This window comes from Vidua macroura, chromosome 30 (assembly GCF_024509145.1).
Source record: "Vidua macroura isolate BioBank_ID:100142 chromosome 30, ASM2450914v1, whole genome shotgun sequence".
NCBI lineage: Eukaryota > Metazoa > Chordata > Aves > Passeriformes > Viduidae > Vidua > Vidua macroura.
In genome coordinates, this window is record NC_071600.1 from 3,061,716 (window position 1) to 3,078,741 (window position 17,026).

A 17,026-nucleotide genomic window follows, 5' to 3' on the forward strand; every position below is an offset into this window, starting at 1 on the left:
TGGCACACACAGGCCTGGCACACACAGGCCTGGCAGCACAGGTTGCTTTCCCCACAGGCTGCAGGAGATGAGAACACAACATTTGCCAACACTGACTCAAGCCACAGCTGCGGGTGCTCCCCGTGAACCTCAGCTCTGGGACCACTGTCTGCCCCAAGCTTCAGGGGCTGCAGTGGGAGCCCGGCTGGGCTCTGCCCTGGGGCCATCCTGCAGGGACAGCTGCAAACAGGGAGCATTCCCTTGCCACCAAGAGCCAAGCCAGGGCTGCAGGGCAGCTGCTCCAGCCCGGACTGCACTGCTGAGTGCTGTGCTCTGGGGCTGGGGCTCCCCGCACAGGGGACTGGACTGGTGTGCCAGAGGAGACAGAGAAGCTGCAGCTTCAGCCTAACTGAGGTGGGTGCGTGGGCTGGGTAGAGTGGGGAGGCTCAAGGGCATTCACAGAGCTCATCCTGTTGCAAGGACGAGGAAAAGGGAGTGGGAACTCAGCAGTGAGGAGAGCTGAGGGCTGGAGAGCAGCTCTGAAGGACACGAAAATCCCACCAGACCTCTGAGACATTGCTGCTCCTCAGCCAGTGACAGGATGAGTCCCTAAGCCTGGGGCTTGGCCTTCCTCATGGTGAGGGGCACCAAGGAAGGCAGCAGTGTGATGGAGACTGCCACGGGCTGGGAACTCACTGGGGGAAAAGAGGGAGCAGTTGGGAAGTAAAAGGCAGGTGGGGGAGAGAACTGTTCAGAGAAGGGCTGAGCTACAGCTTGAGCAAGCTGCAAAATGTCATTTGGGGTCATCCCAGATTGATTTCATTTCAGAAGCTATTGAACAAGTTTAATTTTTGGGTGGTGGCATGTTTTCCCTTGCAAACTTGAGCTGTGTTGCTGAAATGCTCAAGCAAGTCTGTGCTGCAGGTCACACCATTTCTTCTTTGGCTGATTCTGGCCCGGTGCTGAGATCCAGCAGAGCCCTGGCAGAGCCCAGAGCAGCCTCAGCACCCGCAGAGCCCGGCTGCAAGGAGAGAAACCAGAAAGCGCCCGTCAGCTGAAGGCTCCTGTCCCCTTGTCCCAGCCGCCCGCGGTGCCCAGGCCATGCTGGCCGTGCCCAGAGCGGTGCCCAGAGCTGCCCATCACTGCTGCCTTTGGCAGCAGAGCAGGAGGGCAGGACATGTGCCCAGCCTGCAGCCAGCCACGGCACATCCAGCCCTCAGCAGCTGCCCGGAGCAGGATGCTCCTGTGCTCGCTGCCATCTCCCCAAAGCTCTGATCCCACCATGCCAAGCAGACGGGACCCACCTGACGCCATCCACCGCTGGAAGAAAAGCTGGTCCCAAACGATGTCCTCAGCCTTCTCCAAGGGCACGGCCCATCCACGCCGCAGCTGCTCCCAAGCACTTCCCCATCCAGGCTGGACCCCACCTGGAACGCTTCCTCTAGAAAAACACACAACAAATGGTTGAAAATAGATTAAAGACAAAAAGGGGAAAAAGGTCAAAAATCTTATCTCTGTCAGGGGCTTGAGGAAGACCCAACCCCTGCATGCCAGGGAAAAACCCACCCACAGGTGAGGGAAGCCCAGGATTTCTCCCTTCTCCCTGCACTCCCCCCCAAAATAACGCTGATCCCAAAGCAAACAGGGGCAGTGGAGCAGCCCAAACCCTTCCTTGCCTGCAGAGCAAAGCAGCCCCTGCACAGGTTCTGGAGTCCCACCTCTGCTCCCACCATGGGTTTGTTTGTGTCGGGCTGGCTGCCCCAGCCCCAGCCCCAGCCCGGGGCACGGTGGGTGCTGGGGGCTGTTGGCAGGGCCAGGAGCCCACTCCCATTTCGTACCCACCCCAGCCCATGCCCCCAGCCCTGCCAAAAGCAGCCTGGCAGCCGACTGAAGGATCAGCTGCATCCGCCCCAGCAAAGGGGGAACCTTTGGCTCCTGGCCAGGCTGAGCAATGCCCAAATCTGGGAGCATCCCCCTGCGTGTGGACTCATCTGCAAATTCCCTGTGGAGCCTGGCTTTGGAGAAGGTGCCAGAATCCAAGTCCATCATCTTCAGCTGTCCAGGCCGAGGAAGAGATTGTCATCCTTCAGGTTGTCCTTGGTGTCTCCAGCAGCAGCAGCCCCACCTGGTGCAGCTTCTCCAGGGGCTCCTTCTCCTTCCCTGGGGCCAGACCAGGCTGTCAGGGTTCTGCCCAGGGCCCCAGCTGTCAGGGAACCAGGTCAAGCAAAACCCGGGGGATGGTGGCCACCAGTGCTTGCCACACCAGGTCTCCAGCTCAGCTCCAGCCCAAGAGCTGTGTGTTCCCTTCTGCTGACCCCTGCTCAGAGCTACAGGCAGCACAAAACCTGTCTGGTTGGCTTTGCCACTGATTGCCAAGAGATGTGTGGAGCTGATACCTGCCAGGCCCCTGGATCCAACTGTGCACGTGGATCTCTCCCATCCTCTAGGGCAGAGGAACACCCTGCACCCAAGGATCACGGAAAAGCTCTTCTAAGGATGGCCTGTCCAAGGGCTGCATGGACAAACACCTCTTAATGACATCCTGGCACTCTGGGGAGAGAAACCAGGAATCACCAGTCAGTTGGAGAAGTTGCCCCCCTGTTCCTGTGCCCAGGCCATGCTGGGTGTGCCCAGAGCTGGGCCTGAACTTCCCCATGGATTCTCTGTTTGGAGGAGAGCAGGAGAGCAGGACATGTGCCACCTCCTCAGCAGCTGCCAGAGCGGGATGCCCACGAGCTGCTGCTGTCTCCCAGCACTGGTATTGCCCCGTGGCCAGAGATGAGGATCCACCTGGAGAGAGCCGTCGTGGGAACAAGATCCGCCCCCAGATGATCTCCTGGCCCCTCCTGAACGGGTGCTTGCCCATGACCAGGTGGCACAGCAGGAGGCCCAGGGACCAGATGGTCGCTGCCTCGCCGTGGTAGCGTCGGTGGTGGATCCACTCTGGTGGGCTGTAGGACAGGGTTCCTGTGGAACACAGACAGAGTTCAGCAGGGGGATGCTGCTGCTCCCAGAGCCCGGCCCCAGCACCCCTGGGCATGTGGGGGCTGCCCCAGTGGCACACGGGGTGACCGCTGCCCTCTCGCCAGCACCTGGGACTTGTGTACAGACTCGGGGCTGGAAAAGAAGCCACTGGTGCTGGAAGAGGGCAGCAGAAACCCTGGGAAGGCCCAACAATGACACACAAAAGAAAAACTCACCCAGTGGTGGAGAAACCCACTCTACTCCCTGCCTGCACAGCCCCCCAAAAATGCTAACAAGTCAAGGCAAACAAGGGGAGCAGAGCAGTCCAAGCCCTTCCTCGCCTGCACACCCAACTGTCCAGGGCACGGGGTCAGACCCCCCTCTCTGCTACCCCCATGGGGGTTTTTGTCAGGTAGCTGCCCCAGCTCCAGCCCCAGCCCAGGGCACAGTGGGTGCTGAAGGCTGTCGGCAGGGCTGGGAGCTGGACCCCTCACACCCCCACCCAAATCAACCTGGCTCCAGCATTAATCCCATCCCAGCTGCAATAGGGGGAGCCCCAGTGCTGCACCCCGGCTGGGCCATGAGATGCCCAGGAGCATCCCCTGGCAGGGCTCACCTGCAAACTGGGTGTAGGCTGTGTCTTGGAGGAAGGCGCCACAGCCAAAGTCGATCAGTTTCACCTGCCCGGTGGCCAGGTCGAGCAGGATGTTCTGGGGCTTGATGTCCCTGTGCAGGACCCCGCAGCTGGTGCAGTGCCGCACGGCCTCCAGCACCTGGCGGAACAGCCCCCGCGCCTCCTCCTCCGGCAGGAACCTCCGCTCCGCCAGGAAACCCGACAGGTCCTGGCACCGCTCCGGGCGCTCCAGCACCAGCAAGAAGCTGTCGGGGAGCTGGAGCCACTCCAGGAGCTGAATGACACCAGCGCAGCCAGAGGCCACCTTGGCCAGCAGCACGATCTCCAGGGGTGCGCTGGTGCCGTCGGGCTGCGGGAGGAGCGCGATGCCGTCAGTGGGGCTGAGGCCGTGCCGGGGCTGGGGAAGCCCTCAGCCAGCCCGGGATGCTCTGCATGCCCCGCTCAGCCCACGCCCGCTCTCCCTGCAGGGCTCCCGGCAGCTCCCACCCTGCCGGGCCCCGGCTCATCCCCGCCCGGCACGGCCCGGCTTCTGCCGCTGGCCCCGCTCACTCACCAGCTCGCCCCAGTGCCGGATGCGATCCCGCGGCACCCTTTTGATGGCCACCTGCGAGCAAGGGAGAGCAGCGGGTTCAGCTCGCCCCCCGCCTAGCCCAACCCCATCCTCCTCCTCCTCCTCCTCCTCCTGCGCCCGCCGCCGGCCCCGCCGCTCACCGGGGCGCCGTCCGAGAGCCGCGTGGCCGCGAAGACGCTGCCGAAGCCGCCGCTGCCCAGCAGCGAACCCAGCCGGTACCGCTCCTGCAGGGCCTCCTGCGCCTTCCCTGCGGGCGGGACGCGGCTGTCAGCGCTCGGCCCGGGGCCAGGAGCGGCCCCCGAGCGCCCCCCGAGCGCCCCGGGCCGGCCATCCCCAGGCGTTCTCTGCTGGCAACGGGACAGCGGCGGCTCGGGGCCGGCGGCCGCGCTGCCGAGCGGCGGAGCTCGGGCCGGGGAAGCCGCAGCGGAGGCGGCGGCAGCGGCCGCGCCGCCTGTGTCCTCCGCGGGGCCCGGGAGGAGCCGGGGCCGGGGCCGGGACTGGAGCCCACGTCGGGGCCGGGGCCGGGCTCGGGCCAGGCGGAGCCAAAGGGCGGCGATGCCGCCCCAGCCCCAGGCACTGATGCCCGCCCAGCAGCGCCAGCGCCAGCACGGCCAGAGCCGGGCGGGGGCGAGACCGCGGCGGGACGGCCGGGGACGGGGACGGGGACGGGGACGGGGACGGGGACGGGGACGGGGACAGGGACAGGGACGGGACAGCCCCGCCCGGGGCCGGGGGCGGGTCGGGGGCATGGCCCGGCCGGGCATGGGGAGAGAGAGACCGGGAGGGGAGGGGACAGCGGGAAAGGGAGAGCGGGAGAGGCTGCGGGACAGCGGGAGAGGGAGAGGAGGAACAAGAGGGACTCCACAAAGTCGCTGCTATTGCTGCTTTTGCTGCTGCTGCCGCTGCTGCCGCTGCTGCCGCTGCAACTGAAGCAACTGAAGCTCCGGGGCCGTTTGTCCCCGTGTCCGTTTGTCCGTTGCCCGCTCGCCCCCGCGGCCAGCCCCGCGCTCCCCGGGGCAGCCCCTGAGCCTGCCCAGTGAGCCCCTGAGCCATGGACAGTGAGACTTGGACTGCCTGGGAAATTGTTCTGGCTGTGATGGCCCTGGCAGGGCCAGCCCAGAGGCTGCAGGGCTGGACCTTCATGCACTGGAATTAGTTAGGATAAATCAGAAGCAAATGAGAGTTAACAGTACAGGAACAGGAATCCAGATTCCTCCAGGACACTTTGGTTCCATAACTGCTCACTGGAGCTTGGCCTTGCAAAGCGCTCATGTCATGGGAGGAGGAACTGATGCAGATTATCAAGGAGAAACTGAAGGAAATTGGTTAGACAATAGTGAACAACATTGGATTGTTCAAACCCATGACAGGGTAGCACAATTATTGATATTGTGAGTTTTTAAAACAATTGGGGAAAAGGAGATCCACCTCAAATCACTGCTGTTGGTGGAGATAAAGGGTTTGGGTCCAGCAGTGCTAAGAATGGAACCAGAGTGTGGGTCCAGAGGCCAAAAGGCCCTCCCGAGGCAGCTGAAGGAACAGCTCCTGGGAAAGACAGCACTGGTTGAATCCTGAAACCTGGGCAGGAACAGTGGGAATGTGTCCCTGCAGCCAAGTGCTCTGTGTGAGAACAAGTAGATATTACAGGAGATTGTTTTACACATCCTGCCAGACCAAATCTCTCTGTTTGTCCCAATGGACAAGCAAAGGACCTCGGGGGCATTATTCTGGAATTAAAAAGGTGCCAGCTCCATGGACAACGGAATTATTGTCCTTATCCTGCATGAGATTGAGGAAAAAGAATGATTAACTTTGTCACTGAAGTCACTGTGATCCTTGCAGTGTGAGCACTTGGTGTGTTATGATTCTGTCTTCGAGTTGTTGTGACACTTCATGCTGGAAATGGAGACTTGTCTAAAAAGAGACACAGTCTCAAGAAAAAAAGGGACATTTGATAAAGAAGAGAGAATAGCATCTAATTAGGCATGTTTTAAAAGGAATCAAATGATAGCTCTGAGTAATTGAAATGAACAGGGCTAATGCCTTTATTAATGTTCAGCTCTTTATTAAAAAGATCAGCTGGGCAGGGGGCTCGACGCAGAGCTCGCCCCCGCGGTCGTAGCTTTCCCAGGCAGCCGAAAGGAAGGCGGCATGCAGAGTCTGCCACTGGAGTCCCGAGCAGCAGCTGTCCTTTCTCCTTTCCTTGTGGCACACCGGTGGCCCGAGGATGAGGAGGCGTGGTGTGCAGAGTCTGTTGCTGAAGTCCAGAACAACACCTGTCCCCACTCCTTCCATGGTGGCAGCACCAGGGCTCTCTGTCTCTGTCTTCCTGCTTCACAGAGCCTGACATAGTCTGTTCCTTCTTAGGTGATGGCGACAGTTAAAAGTCAATCAGGGGATGTGTTTCCCTCTTCCTCAGCTAGGGCATTTGCCTAGACTCCTCTACTGTGTTCAGTTTTTGATTTATATTCTTTTTTTCCTCCTAAAAATACTCCCATGATCCTAAGGGGTTTCTATTTGCATGTTAGTCTCAGAGTGGCAGCGTGGAGGGGTGGGGGGCTGGTTGTCCCCAGGTAGTTTAGAGAAAACAAACAGAGCAATTAGCTAATTAGCATTTCAATATCGGTACTTAGCTAGAGTTAGTAGTTTTCTTTTAGTGTTGCCATGGGAACTAGGAAAGCCCTGCCCGCGTCTCTGGGGAACACCTGGAAACTGTTCATAACACAATTTGGTAAGCTTTCTCTATAGAGTCTGCAGCTTCTCTAGAATGAGGGCTGAGATTTCTAGAGGGGCTGATGAGACCCCTGACCCAGGAGTAGACCCAGGTGTGAGAAATCCTGAGTGGTGTGGGAAATGGGAGGACATGGGCCAAATCTTAAAGGAGTTTTGTGACCCTATAGTCTGGGATTTTCCATGTGAACAAATTCAGAACCCAGCTGAGGTGGCAAAGTACCTGAAAGAGAAGTGCCATGATACCCCTAAGGAGAAAAAGATCATTGCAGTGAGCTGGGCCCTGGCATATGCTTATCGCACCCTGCTAGACACTGTAGGGCAGCAGACAGAGGAAGGGGGGCAGGGAGATAAACCAGCAGCCATCCCCGTCACTCAGGCTGCAGCCAACAGCCCGGGCTCGAAGCCAGCAGCTAAACCAGACTGTGAGCCTCAACCAATGGCTGTTGCTACTAGCACGAGAAGTGGAAAGTGCACAGACAAGACAGATTGACCAGTGGATAATGCTGATGACACGTCCGATCCCCTGGAAGGAACCTCTAAGATATATGCCCAAGGAAAGAAGGATAACCAGGCTTAGAGGGGCCCTGCCTCTAGCCAGGTAGAGGCAAGGGAAAACCGAGTTTTCTGGACTGTGTGGATCCATTGGCCTGGCACATCAGAACCACAGAAATATAAGGCTTTGGTTGACACTGGTGCGCAATGCACATTGGTACCATCAAGACATGTGGGGGCAGAACCTGTCTCCATCGCTGGCGTGACAGGAGGATCACAGGACTTTACCTTGGTGGAAGCTGAGGTGAGCCTGACCGGAAATGAGTGGAAAAAACACCCTATTGTGACTGGCCCAGAGGCCCCATGCATTCTGGGCATAGATTACCTCTGAGGGGGGTATTTTAAAGACCCAAAAGGACTCAGGTGGGCATTTGGGATAGCAGCTGCAGTGACAGAGAGCATCCAGCAATTGAACACCTTGCCTGGACTGTCCAAGAATCCAACTACAGTAGGACTTCTGAAGGGAGAAGAGCAAAAGGTACCAATTGCCACTTCAACAGTGCATCGCCGACAGTACAGAACAACTCGAGATGCTGTGGTTCCCATCCATAAGATGATTTGAGAGCTGGAGAGCCAAGGGGTGGTCAGCAAAACCCACTCACCCTTCCACAGCCCTATTTGGCCTGTGTGTAAATCTGAAGGAGAATGGAGATTGACTGTGGACTACCGTGCATTGAACGAAGTGACTCCACCACTGAGCGCTGCTGTGCCGGACATGCTGGAACTCCAGTACGAGCTGGAGTCCAAGGCAGCACAGTGGTACGCCACTATTGACATTGCTAATGCGTTTTTCTCCATTCCTCTGGCAGCAGAATGCAGGCCTCAGTTTGCCTTTACGTGGAAGGGAGTGCAATATACCTGGAACCGACTGCCCCAGGGGTGGAAGCACAGTCCTACCATCTGCCATGGACTGATCCAGGCTGCACTAGAAAAGGGTGAGGCTCCAGAACATTTACAGTATATTGATGATATCATTGTGTGGGGGAACACAGCAGCAGAAGTGTTTGAGAAAGGAGAGGAAATCATCTGAATCCTCCTGGAAGCTGGTTTTGCCATCAAGAAGAGTAAAGTTAAGGGACCTGCTCGAGAGATCCAGTTCCTGGGAGTGAAGTGGCAAGATGGACGGCGTCAGATTCCTACGGATGTCATCAACAAGATCACAGCTATGTCCCCACCAACCAACAAGAAGGAAAGGCAAGCTTTCTTAGGCACCATAGGCTTTTGGAGAATGCACATTCCTGAGTACAGTCAGATCGTGAGCCCACTTTACCTGGTCACCCGCAAGAAGAACGATTTCCACTGGGGCCCTGAGCAGCAACAAGCTTTCGCCCAGATTAAGCAGGAAATTGCTCATGCAGTAGCCCTTGGCCCAGTCAGGACGGGACCAGATGTGAAGAACGTGCTCTACTCTGCAGCCAGGAACCATGGTCTGTCCTGGAGCCTTTTGCAGAAGGTGCCTGGTGAGACTCGAGGCCAACCGCTAGGATTTTGGAGTCGGAGCTACAGAGGGTCTGAAGCCAACTACACCCCAACAGAGAAGGAAATCTTGGCTGCCTACGAAGGAGTCCAAGCTGCCTCAGAGGTGATTGGTACAGAAGCACAACTCCTCCTGGCACCCCGACTACCGGTGCTGGGGTGGGTGTTCAGAGGAAAGGCTCCCTCCACCCACCATGCCACCAGTGCTACATGGAGCAAGTGGATTGCTCTCATCACGCAGCGTGCCCGTATTGGTAAACTGAATCGCCCTGGGATTTTGGAAGTGATTACAAATTGGCCTGAAGGTGAAAACTTTGGTGTCACAGACGAAGAACAAGAACCAGTGACACGGGCTGAAGAAGCTCCACCCTACAACCAATTGCCAGCAGAGGAAACACGCTATGCTCTTTTCACTGACGGTTCCTGCCGTGTCGTAGGAATGAATTGGAAGTGGAAAGCAGCTGTATGGAGCCCCACAGGACGGGTCGCAGAGGCCACTGAAGGAGAAGGTGGATCAAGTCAACTTGCTGAACTCAAAGCCGTTCAACTGGCCCTAGACATTGCAGAAAGGGAGAAGTGGCCAAAGCTCTACCTCTACACTGATTGATGGATGGTAGCCAATGCTCTGTGGGGATGGCTGGAGAGATGGAAAGGGGCTAACTGGCAGCGTCGAGGAAAACCAATTTGGGCTGCTGAAGAATGGAAAGACATTGCTACCTGGCTAGAGAAACTACCTGTGAAGGTTCGCCATGTAGATGCTCATGTCCCCAGAAGCAGAGCTAATGAAGAGCAGCAAAACAATCAGCAGGTAGATCAGGCTGCAAAGATAGGGGTGTCAAAGATAGATTTAGATTGGCAACACAAGGGGGAGTTGTTCCTAGCATGATGGGCCCATGATGCCTCAGGCCATCAGGGTAGAGATGCCACCTATAAGTGGGCACGAGACCGAGGGGTGGATTTAACCATGGACAGTGTTTCTCAGGTTATCCATGACTGTGAGACGTGTGCTGCCATCAAACAGGCCAAGCGGGTGAAGCCCCTATGGTATGGTGGGCGGTGGTCCAAGTACAGGTATGGGGAGGCCTGGCAGACTGACTACATCACACTGCCCCAGACACGCCAAGGCAAGCGCTACGTGCTCACAATGGTGGAAGCCACCACAGGATGGTTGGAAACCTACCCTGTGTCTCATGCTACCGCCCGTAACACCATCTTGGGCCTTGAGAAGCAGGTCCTTTGGAGGCATGGTACCCCTGAGAGGATTGAGTCAGACAATGGGACTCATTTTAAGAACAGCCTTATCAACTCCTGGGCTAGGGAACATGGCATTGAGTGGGTGTACCATATCCCCTACCATGCACCAGCTGCAGGCAAGGTAGAGAGGTACAATGGACTGTTAAAAACCACCTTGAAAGCATTGGGTGGGGGATCTTTTAAAAACTGGGAGCAGCATTTGGCACAGGCCACCTGGTTAGTTAACACCCGAGGTTCCACCAATCGAGCAGGTCCTGCCCAGTCTGAGTCCCTGAATATGGTAGACGGAGATAAAGTCCCAGTGGCACATATCAGAGGTTTGTTAGGGAGGACAGTGTGGATCAATTCTGCCTCGAGTACAGACAAACCCATTCGTGGGATTGTCTTTGCTCAGGGACCAGGTTGTACATGGTGGATAATGCAGAAAGATGGAAGAACACGATGTGTACCTCAGGGAGACCTGATTGTGGGGTGAGACTCATATGCAAACATCTCAACTTGCTGGATGTTACTGCCATTGTTTGTACATTAAACCACACAGACATGGGACAGAAGGAAATGTGTAAATGTCAAAAGTCAGAGCAAGTAAGAATGGAAGGGAATGTGTAAGTGTGGAAGGTTTGAGCAGGCGGGAAGGAAGTTCAGTAACATGTTCACGATATGGGATAAGGGGTGGAATGTTGTGGGGACAGGACATTTTCATGCTCATTATCCCAATCGTGGTTTCTGTTCCCTGTTCTCAGTTTGTTTTGTCTTCCTTCCCCCCCCCCGGCTCGCTGCTGGCTTGCTGCTTGGCTTTTGGCTTGCTGCTTTTGCTCGCTGCTGGCTGCCTGCTTTGCTGGCTCTGTTTTCCTTTCTTTTTTCTTTGCTTTTCGCTTGCTTGCTTTTCTGTGCCATTTTTTTTCCTTTTTCCCCGGTTTCTGTTGTTCCTTTCCCCCCCCCCCCCCCCGAAGATATCAGACCTACCCCGGGCAGGAGCTCCCCCGGGGTCTGCGAAAGAAGCTGCGTATCCTCTGCGGCGAAGAGAGATACAGCTCAACCCCCTTGGACTGGTGAAAACATCTGTGGTCATCTTGGGCTATTTCTCTTGTGCTGGGGAGTGTTTTTTGTTGTTCCTTAATAAGCAAGTTTTTTCCACTTCCCCTCTGAAGAAGTTCCTCCCGAACCCGGTGGTGGGGGGAAGTTGCGGAGGGTTTGGTTTCCTATAAGGGGCTCCTTTGGAGATGTTTTCCCCTAATTTGTCTTAAACCAGGACATAATCTCACCCTGGCAACACCAGGAGCACCTTGCCTACTGGATTCCCAGAGGACAAGAGCTCCATAAGCACCACTGGACCTTCAGAGGAAGACCAGACCCTTCTACAGGATCCCTGCTTTGACAGAATCACGTTCATCACTCCAACAGGACTGCAGCCACCATTTCATCAGACTGCTGCCACCACCCTGCCCAACGTGGTGTCAGGTTATATCCTGACTCTGTCAGAATAAGCCAGTATTTCTGGATCATTGCCTTAATCTTAATTTTTTTATTAAATTGTAATTCTGGCACAGATTCTCTCCCTGGTTTGCCTTCAAACCAGTAGAAAACTCAATGTGCTCATCCCTTGTTTTCCTCCCAAAACAAAATTTCCCATCCACACACGTTTGCGAAATGGAGGAGAAGGCTGCAAGGAAGAGGAAGATGCCCCGGGACACCCAGGCAGGCAAGGAGGAAGTCCCTGCCCATTTCCTCCTCTCTCCTGCTCCATCTCCCAGCCCAGCCTGGCCCCCGGCTGCAGGACAGCCCCGCTGCCGACGCCGTCCTGCCGGGGACCCACTGAGGGGATCTCCTTCCCCTTCCCTCTGGCACGGAGGCAAATCCCATCCTCTCCTTGTCCTTCCTCCCCCAGACAAGGAGCTGGGAATGGAGAGCAGGGAGGATAAATCCCCACGGCAGAACCTCATGACAGAGGCCAGTTTGAGTGACTCCAGGGCACAGGAATCCAATGGGGAGGAAAAGCCTCGGAGATCCCACAGGAGGAGGGGCTGCAAACCCAGCCCAGGGTGCTCTGAGGAGGAAAGACCCACCCTGTGCCAGGAAGGTGGACAGAGCTCCAGCCAGAGCTCAGAGCTGGTGGTCCATGAGCAGGTTCACCATGGGGAGAAGCCCCACAAGTGCTTGGAGTGTGGGAAGAGCTTCAAGAAGAGCAACAATCTGAAACAACACCAGATGATCCACACTGGGGAATGGCCCTTCAGGTGTGGGGAGTGTGGGAAGGGCTTCAGCTGCAGCTCTGCCATTGTTGTCCACCAACGCATCCACACTGGGGAGAGACCCTACGAGTGTGGGGAATGTGGGAAGAGCTTCACCCAAAGGTCCCACTTGATCCAGCACCAGATCATCCACACTGGGGAAAGGCCATACAAATGTGGGGAATGTGGGAAGGGCTTCGGCCAGAGGTCCTACCTGATCATCCACCAAAGGATCCACACTGGGGAGAGGCCCTATGAGTGTCCTGAGTGTCAGAAGAGCTTTCAGACCAGCTCCATTCTCATCCTGCACCAGTGGATTCACACCGGGGAGAGGCCCTTCCACTGCCTGCACTGCAGGAAGAGCTTCAAGCAAAAATCCCACCTCATCAGGCACCAGCGCATCCACACCAGGGACAGGCCCTACGACTGTCCCCGGTGTGGGAAGAGCTTCTCCAGGAGCTCTCACTTGACCCAACATGAACAGAGGCACAAGTAATGGAAGCCCTGCAAGTGCCCCAGCTGCAGGAGGAGCTTCATGAACTGTTCCAGCTCCATCCCCCATGGGAGAGCCCATGTTGTGAAGAGCTCTGGTGATCCATGTTACCTGTGATCCATGCTGGGAAGAGATCATTCCCTTTTCCTGCCCCTGCCAATGAAATGGTTTGGGATTGAAGAACATGAGGGTCTGGCCATGGCCCTATCATTACATTCACTCCCACCTCAGGTCATTTCCAGGGGCAGGAAAGGGACTCTCTCGCTCTCTCTCTCCCTCTCTCTCTCTCCCTGAGGAGAAGGGTGTCTGTTCCAGGCAGGAGGAAATGCGTGGCTGGGAAGAGCCAGTCAGTGGTGATGTAGCTTTCCCTGTAAATAGTTTTTCTTATCCATTCTTTTATCAGTATTTTTTCTGTTCCTGTTTGTTCCTTGTCTCGTTGCTGTTCCCAGTAAATTGTTCTTATCCCAGCCCGGGATCTTTGCCTTTTGTGCTTTCCATGGGAGGCGGGAGGGCAGCGAGCAGCAGCGCAGTTTTAGCGGGAGCAGGAAATTGGGGAATCCCATTCCTGAACCCCGGCCCCTGGAAACCGAGCATCCCAGCTGGTGCCAGCCCTGGTGGCCACGGCAGCAGCCTTGGGAGCGGGTCCTTGGCTGGGGCTCTGGGAACCTCTTCACTCTGGTGCCCAGGGACAGGAGTGGAGGGAGCGGCTGCAGCTGACTCGGGGCAGGCTGGGGTTGGATCTCAGGAAAAGGTTTTTGCCCAGAGGCTGCTGGGGCACTGCCCAGGCTGCCCAGGGAAGGGTCACAGCTCCAGGGCTCTCTGAGCTCCAGCAGCGTTTGGACAGCGCTGCCAGGCCCAGGCTGGCATTGTTGGGGTGTCCTGTGCAGGGCCAGCAGTTGGACTCGAGGATCCTGATGGGTCCCTCCCAGCTCAGCCAATTCTGTGGCTCTGGGATCCCATGACCCTGGGGATGGGACTGCCAATGGTTGCCATGGCAACGGGCTCTGGCTCCAGGCCTGAGCTGGTGTCCATGGCAACCACCCCTGGCATGGGGTCTCCATGGAGCTGCCCAGGGACTGACCATAGCAACAGGGGCTGGGGATGGTTGCCATGGAAACTGACCATAGCAACAGGGGCTGGTGATGGTTGCCATGGAAACTGACCATAGCAATAGGGGCTGGTGATGGTTGCCATGGAAACTGACCATAGCAACAGGGGCTGGTGATGGTTGCCATGGAAACTGACCATAGCAATGGGTCCTGATGGTGTTTGCCTACTAAGGATCAGATTTTTTGACAGGCACTCAGAGGGGTTCTGTGGGGACTTTCTAAGTGTCTCCAGGCTGCCAAAGAGCCGGGATGTCACTGGCCCCCACAGGGGTTCCTGTCAGGGGCAGAGTGGGAGCTTCAGGCAAACTTTATTAGAGAAGCTCCTGTTGGGTCAGGAGGTACAGAAAGGATCCCCATAGCCCCTATAGATCCCCACATACCTCCAAGGACCTCCAGGCTTTCTGAACTCCTTTTGTGAGGGAAGCCTTGGAGCAGCAGGTTCCAGTCCCTGCCCCTGACTTTTCAAGAGCTTGCATGTAAACAATTATAAAGGTGGAATTAAACCTTTATAGAATTTGTCCCACAGGATTAAGCATGGCAAACCAGTGTTGGGGGTTGGGTTTTTCCTTTTTGTTTGTTCCTTATCATCGGCTGCTGATTATTGGCTGATCCCTTATTTTGGGAGGAGGACGATCAGAGCCACTGCTCTTGGGAAAGGGAGTTTCCACTGCTGCTGCTGGAGCCCGGCCCAGAGCTGCTTCTTCTGTCATGGGGTGAGCCTCTGCTCGTGAGAACAGCCCCTAAACTGGGACCTTATTAACACCTGCCCCACTAAAAGAGAGACCTATCCCCGTCTGCTCGGGTGCCCGGGATCCTGAGCTCGGCTCTCCCTGCCCTGCTGGGAGCCCCTCACCCCCTGCCTGCTGAGACATCCTGCCGGCCCAGCTTGCTGCTTTCCCAGAGTCCTGCTGGGGCCCCGGAGCCGGCTGCCCCCAGGGTTTGTGAAGGGGAGCCTTCTTCCAGCCCTTCCCGCCTTGGGACAAAGCCGCCATGGCTGCGCGCTCCCCGAGCTCGCGCCGGAGCGCCCCCTGCAGCCGCGCGGGGATCACCGCACCTGCCCTGCCCCCCGGGAGCCACCAGCGCCCCTGCCGGCCGTGCCCGGAGCTGCACCGCAGGGAAAGTGCCGCGGCCGAAAGGCTGCACTGGGCTCCTGTTCTGTTTGCTGCCAGCGCCGGAGGTGCTGCTGTTTGTTTGCTTTATTGTACACACTAGTGAAGAACTGTTATTGCTATTCCCACATCTTTGCCTGAGAGCCCCTTGATTTCACGATTCTAATAATTTGGAGGGAGGGGTTTACATTCTCCATTCCACAGGAGGCTTTTTTCTGCCTTCCCTAGCAGACACCTGTCTTGTAAACCAAGAACAAATTTGGTGCCCAATGTGCAGCCCGAGGGCATCAAGAGAAAAAGGGTAAAATGAGAATAACAATTCTTTAATAACATAATATATTTTTTTTGTGTGTGTACTGGATATAGAAACCTTGTTAGGTGTCACCATGTGGTCTAGCCTACCCTGCTTTGGGTGGCACATGGTTGTGGCTACATTTTTCCCATCCTATAACTATGGCTACTGTGGCTGCTATCCAATCTGTTTGATGGGTTAATGTGGTGAGGAATTTATGGATTTCTAATTTCTTCTGGATGGTGGCCACATGGATTCGAGGCTCCCATGCACTAACTGTATGTGTTTGGAATTACTTTAATAATGGTACCCACTGTGAGGAAATGACACCAGGGGAAATTTTCTCCCAACCCCTCAGCCAGCTCTTTGGGTCTACAGTGGTTGGTGTTGCTGATGTGCCTGTTAAGCCTATTCTATTTAGCATTCAGAGGTAAGGGAAGATTGACTTGGATAACTATCGTAGCAGGGTGTCCCCAGAGTGGTGATAATTAGCATTGACTCCATGATTCCAGAAGGCTGATCAATCGCTTTATTATATTATACTATACTATACTACTAAGAAACACTCATCGCTCTTGCAGACAGTCTGATACAGACAGACCAGATTGGTTAATTGAAATCCAAACACCGTCACCATTGGCCAATTAAGAAATCACCCTTTGGTAAACAAATCTCCATAACACATTCCACATGTGCACAACAACAGGTGCAGCAAGTGGAGATAAGAATTGTTTCTCATTCTCACAGCTTCCCAGGAAAATCCTGGGAGAGCTCTCTCTCTGTTCAGAGGATATGTGATTACCACGGGTCAGCTGTGACAATGCAGGCCCAAGGACACCACGGTGACAACGTGGAACCTCATGGAACCAAGGGGCCATTGTGACACTGTGCTGCCTCATGGAATCAAGGAGACCATTGTGGAACTCGGGGGCCCCAAGGAACCAAGGGTCCGTGGTGACCTTGTGCAGCCCGCAGTGTCACAGAGGAGCCGTTGTGACACAGCGAGGGCGCATGGAGCCGAGGGGCCATTGTGACACATCAGGGCTTTGTGGAACCACAAAGCCATTGTGACATTGCAAGGCCTCATGGAAGCACGGGGCCATTGTGACACTGCAGAAGCAAGGGGGACATTGTGACACTCCAGGGCCTCATGGAACCAAGGAGACCATTGTGACACTGTGGGGTCCCACAAAACCAAGGGAACATGGAACAGGTCTGGCTGGCTGGGCCTCCTGGGGACCACCTGACAGGTCTGGCTGAGCTTGGCATGTCGAGGGCTGCTTCTCATCTGCCCCTGAAGCCCTGGGGCTCTGGGCTTTCCTTCCTATGGGAGAGAACTGTCCTTGTCCTCCAGCAACCCAGGGTCAAAACTGAGATTATTTCTCCAAATTTCCCTATATTTCAAGGTTTGTTTCCAGATGAAATCTGCCACAAACGACATGTCTGGCTGCCTTGGCCACCCAGAGGCCACCTCTCATCTGCCTTTCAAACACTGGAACCATGTGCTTTTATATCTTGTGGGAGAAAACATCCATCTCCACCAGGCACCCATGGCCAAAATTGTGGATCTGCCTCCAGAATTCCCTATATCCAAGGTCAGCTCCCAGACAGAAGCTGCCAAGACTGACA

The 17,026-nt window shown here is 55.9% G+C and overlaps 2 protein-coding genes and 2 pseudogenes across 4 annotated transcripts; 1 reads left to right on the forward strand and 3 right to left on the reverse strand.

Moving 5' to 3' along the window:
- Positions 1-17,026, forward strand: part of LOC128820667 (uncharacterized) — a 2,212,279-nt pseudogene that overhangs the window by 1,943,297 nt on the left and 251,956 nt on the right.
- LOC128820669 (uncharacterized) overlaps positions 1-17,026 on the reverse strand; it is a 1,091,286-nt pseudogene that overhangs the window by 942,897 nt on the left and 131,363 nt on the right.
- LOC128820681 (uncharacterized) lies at positions 880-2,747 on the reverse strand. 3 transcript variants are annotated; one of them, XM_054001496.1, is made up of 3 exons: positions 2,681-2,747; positions 2,376-2,529; positions 880-2,139 (listed from the first exon to the last, which is right to left on the reverse strand). In XM_054001496.1, the coding sequence occupies exon 3, from the start codon at positions 2,026-2,028 to the stop codon at positions 1,030-1,032; it is 999 nt and encodes a 332-aa protein (XP_053857471.1). In that variant the 5' UTR covers positions 2,029-2,139; positions 2,376-2,529; positions 2,681-2,747; the 3' UTR covers positions 880-1,029. The 3 variants fall into 3 exon arrangements, with proteins under 3 accessions (XP_053857471.1, XP_053857470.1, XP_053857472.1); XM_054001495.1 differs by lacking the exon at positions 2,681-2,747 and having other exon boundaries at positions 2,376-2,578; XM_054001497.1 differs by lacking the exon at positions 2,681-2,747 and having other exon boundaries at positions 880-2,182; positions 2,376-2,578.
- Positions 2,423-6,183, reverse strand: LOC128820652 (serine/threonine-protein kinase pim-1-like). Its single transcript, XM_054001456.1, has 5 exons — positions 4,289-6,183; positions 4,131-4,181; positions 3,560-3,926; positions 2,770-2,946; positions 2,423-2,529 (listed from the first exon to the last, which is right to left on the reverse strand). The coding sequence occupies exons 1-5, from the start codon at positions 4,910-4,912 to the stop codon at positions 2,423-2,425; spliced, it is 1,326 nt and encodes a 441-aa protein (XP_053857431.1). The 5' UTR covers positions 4,913-6,183.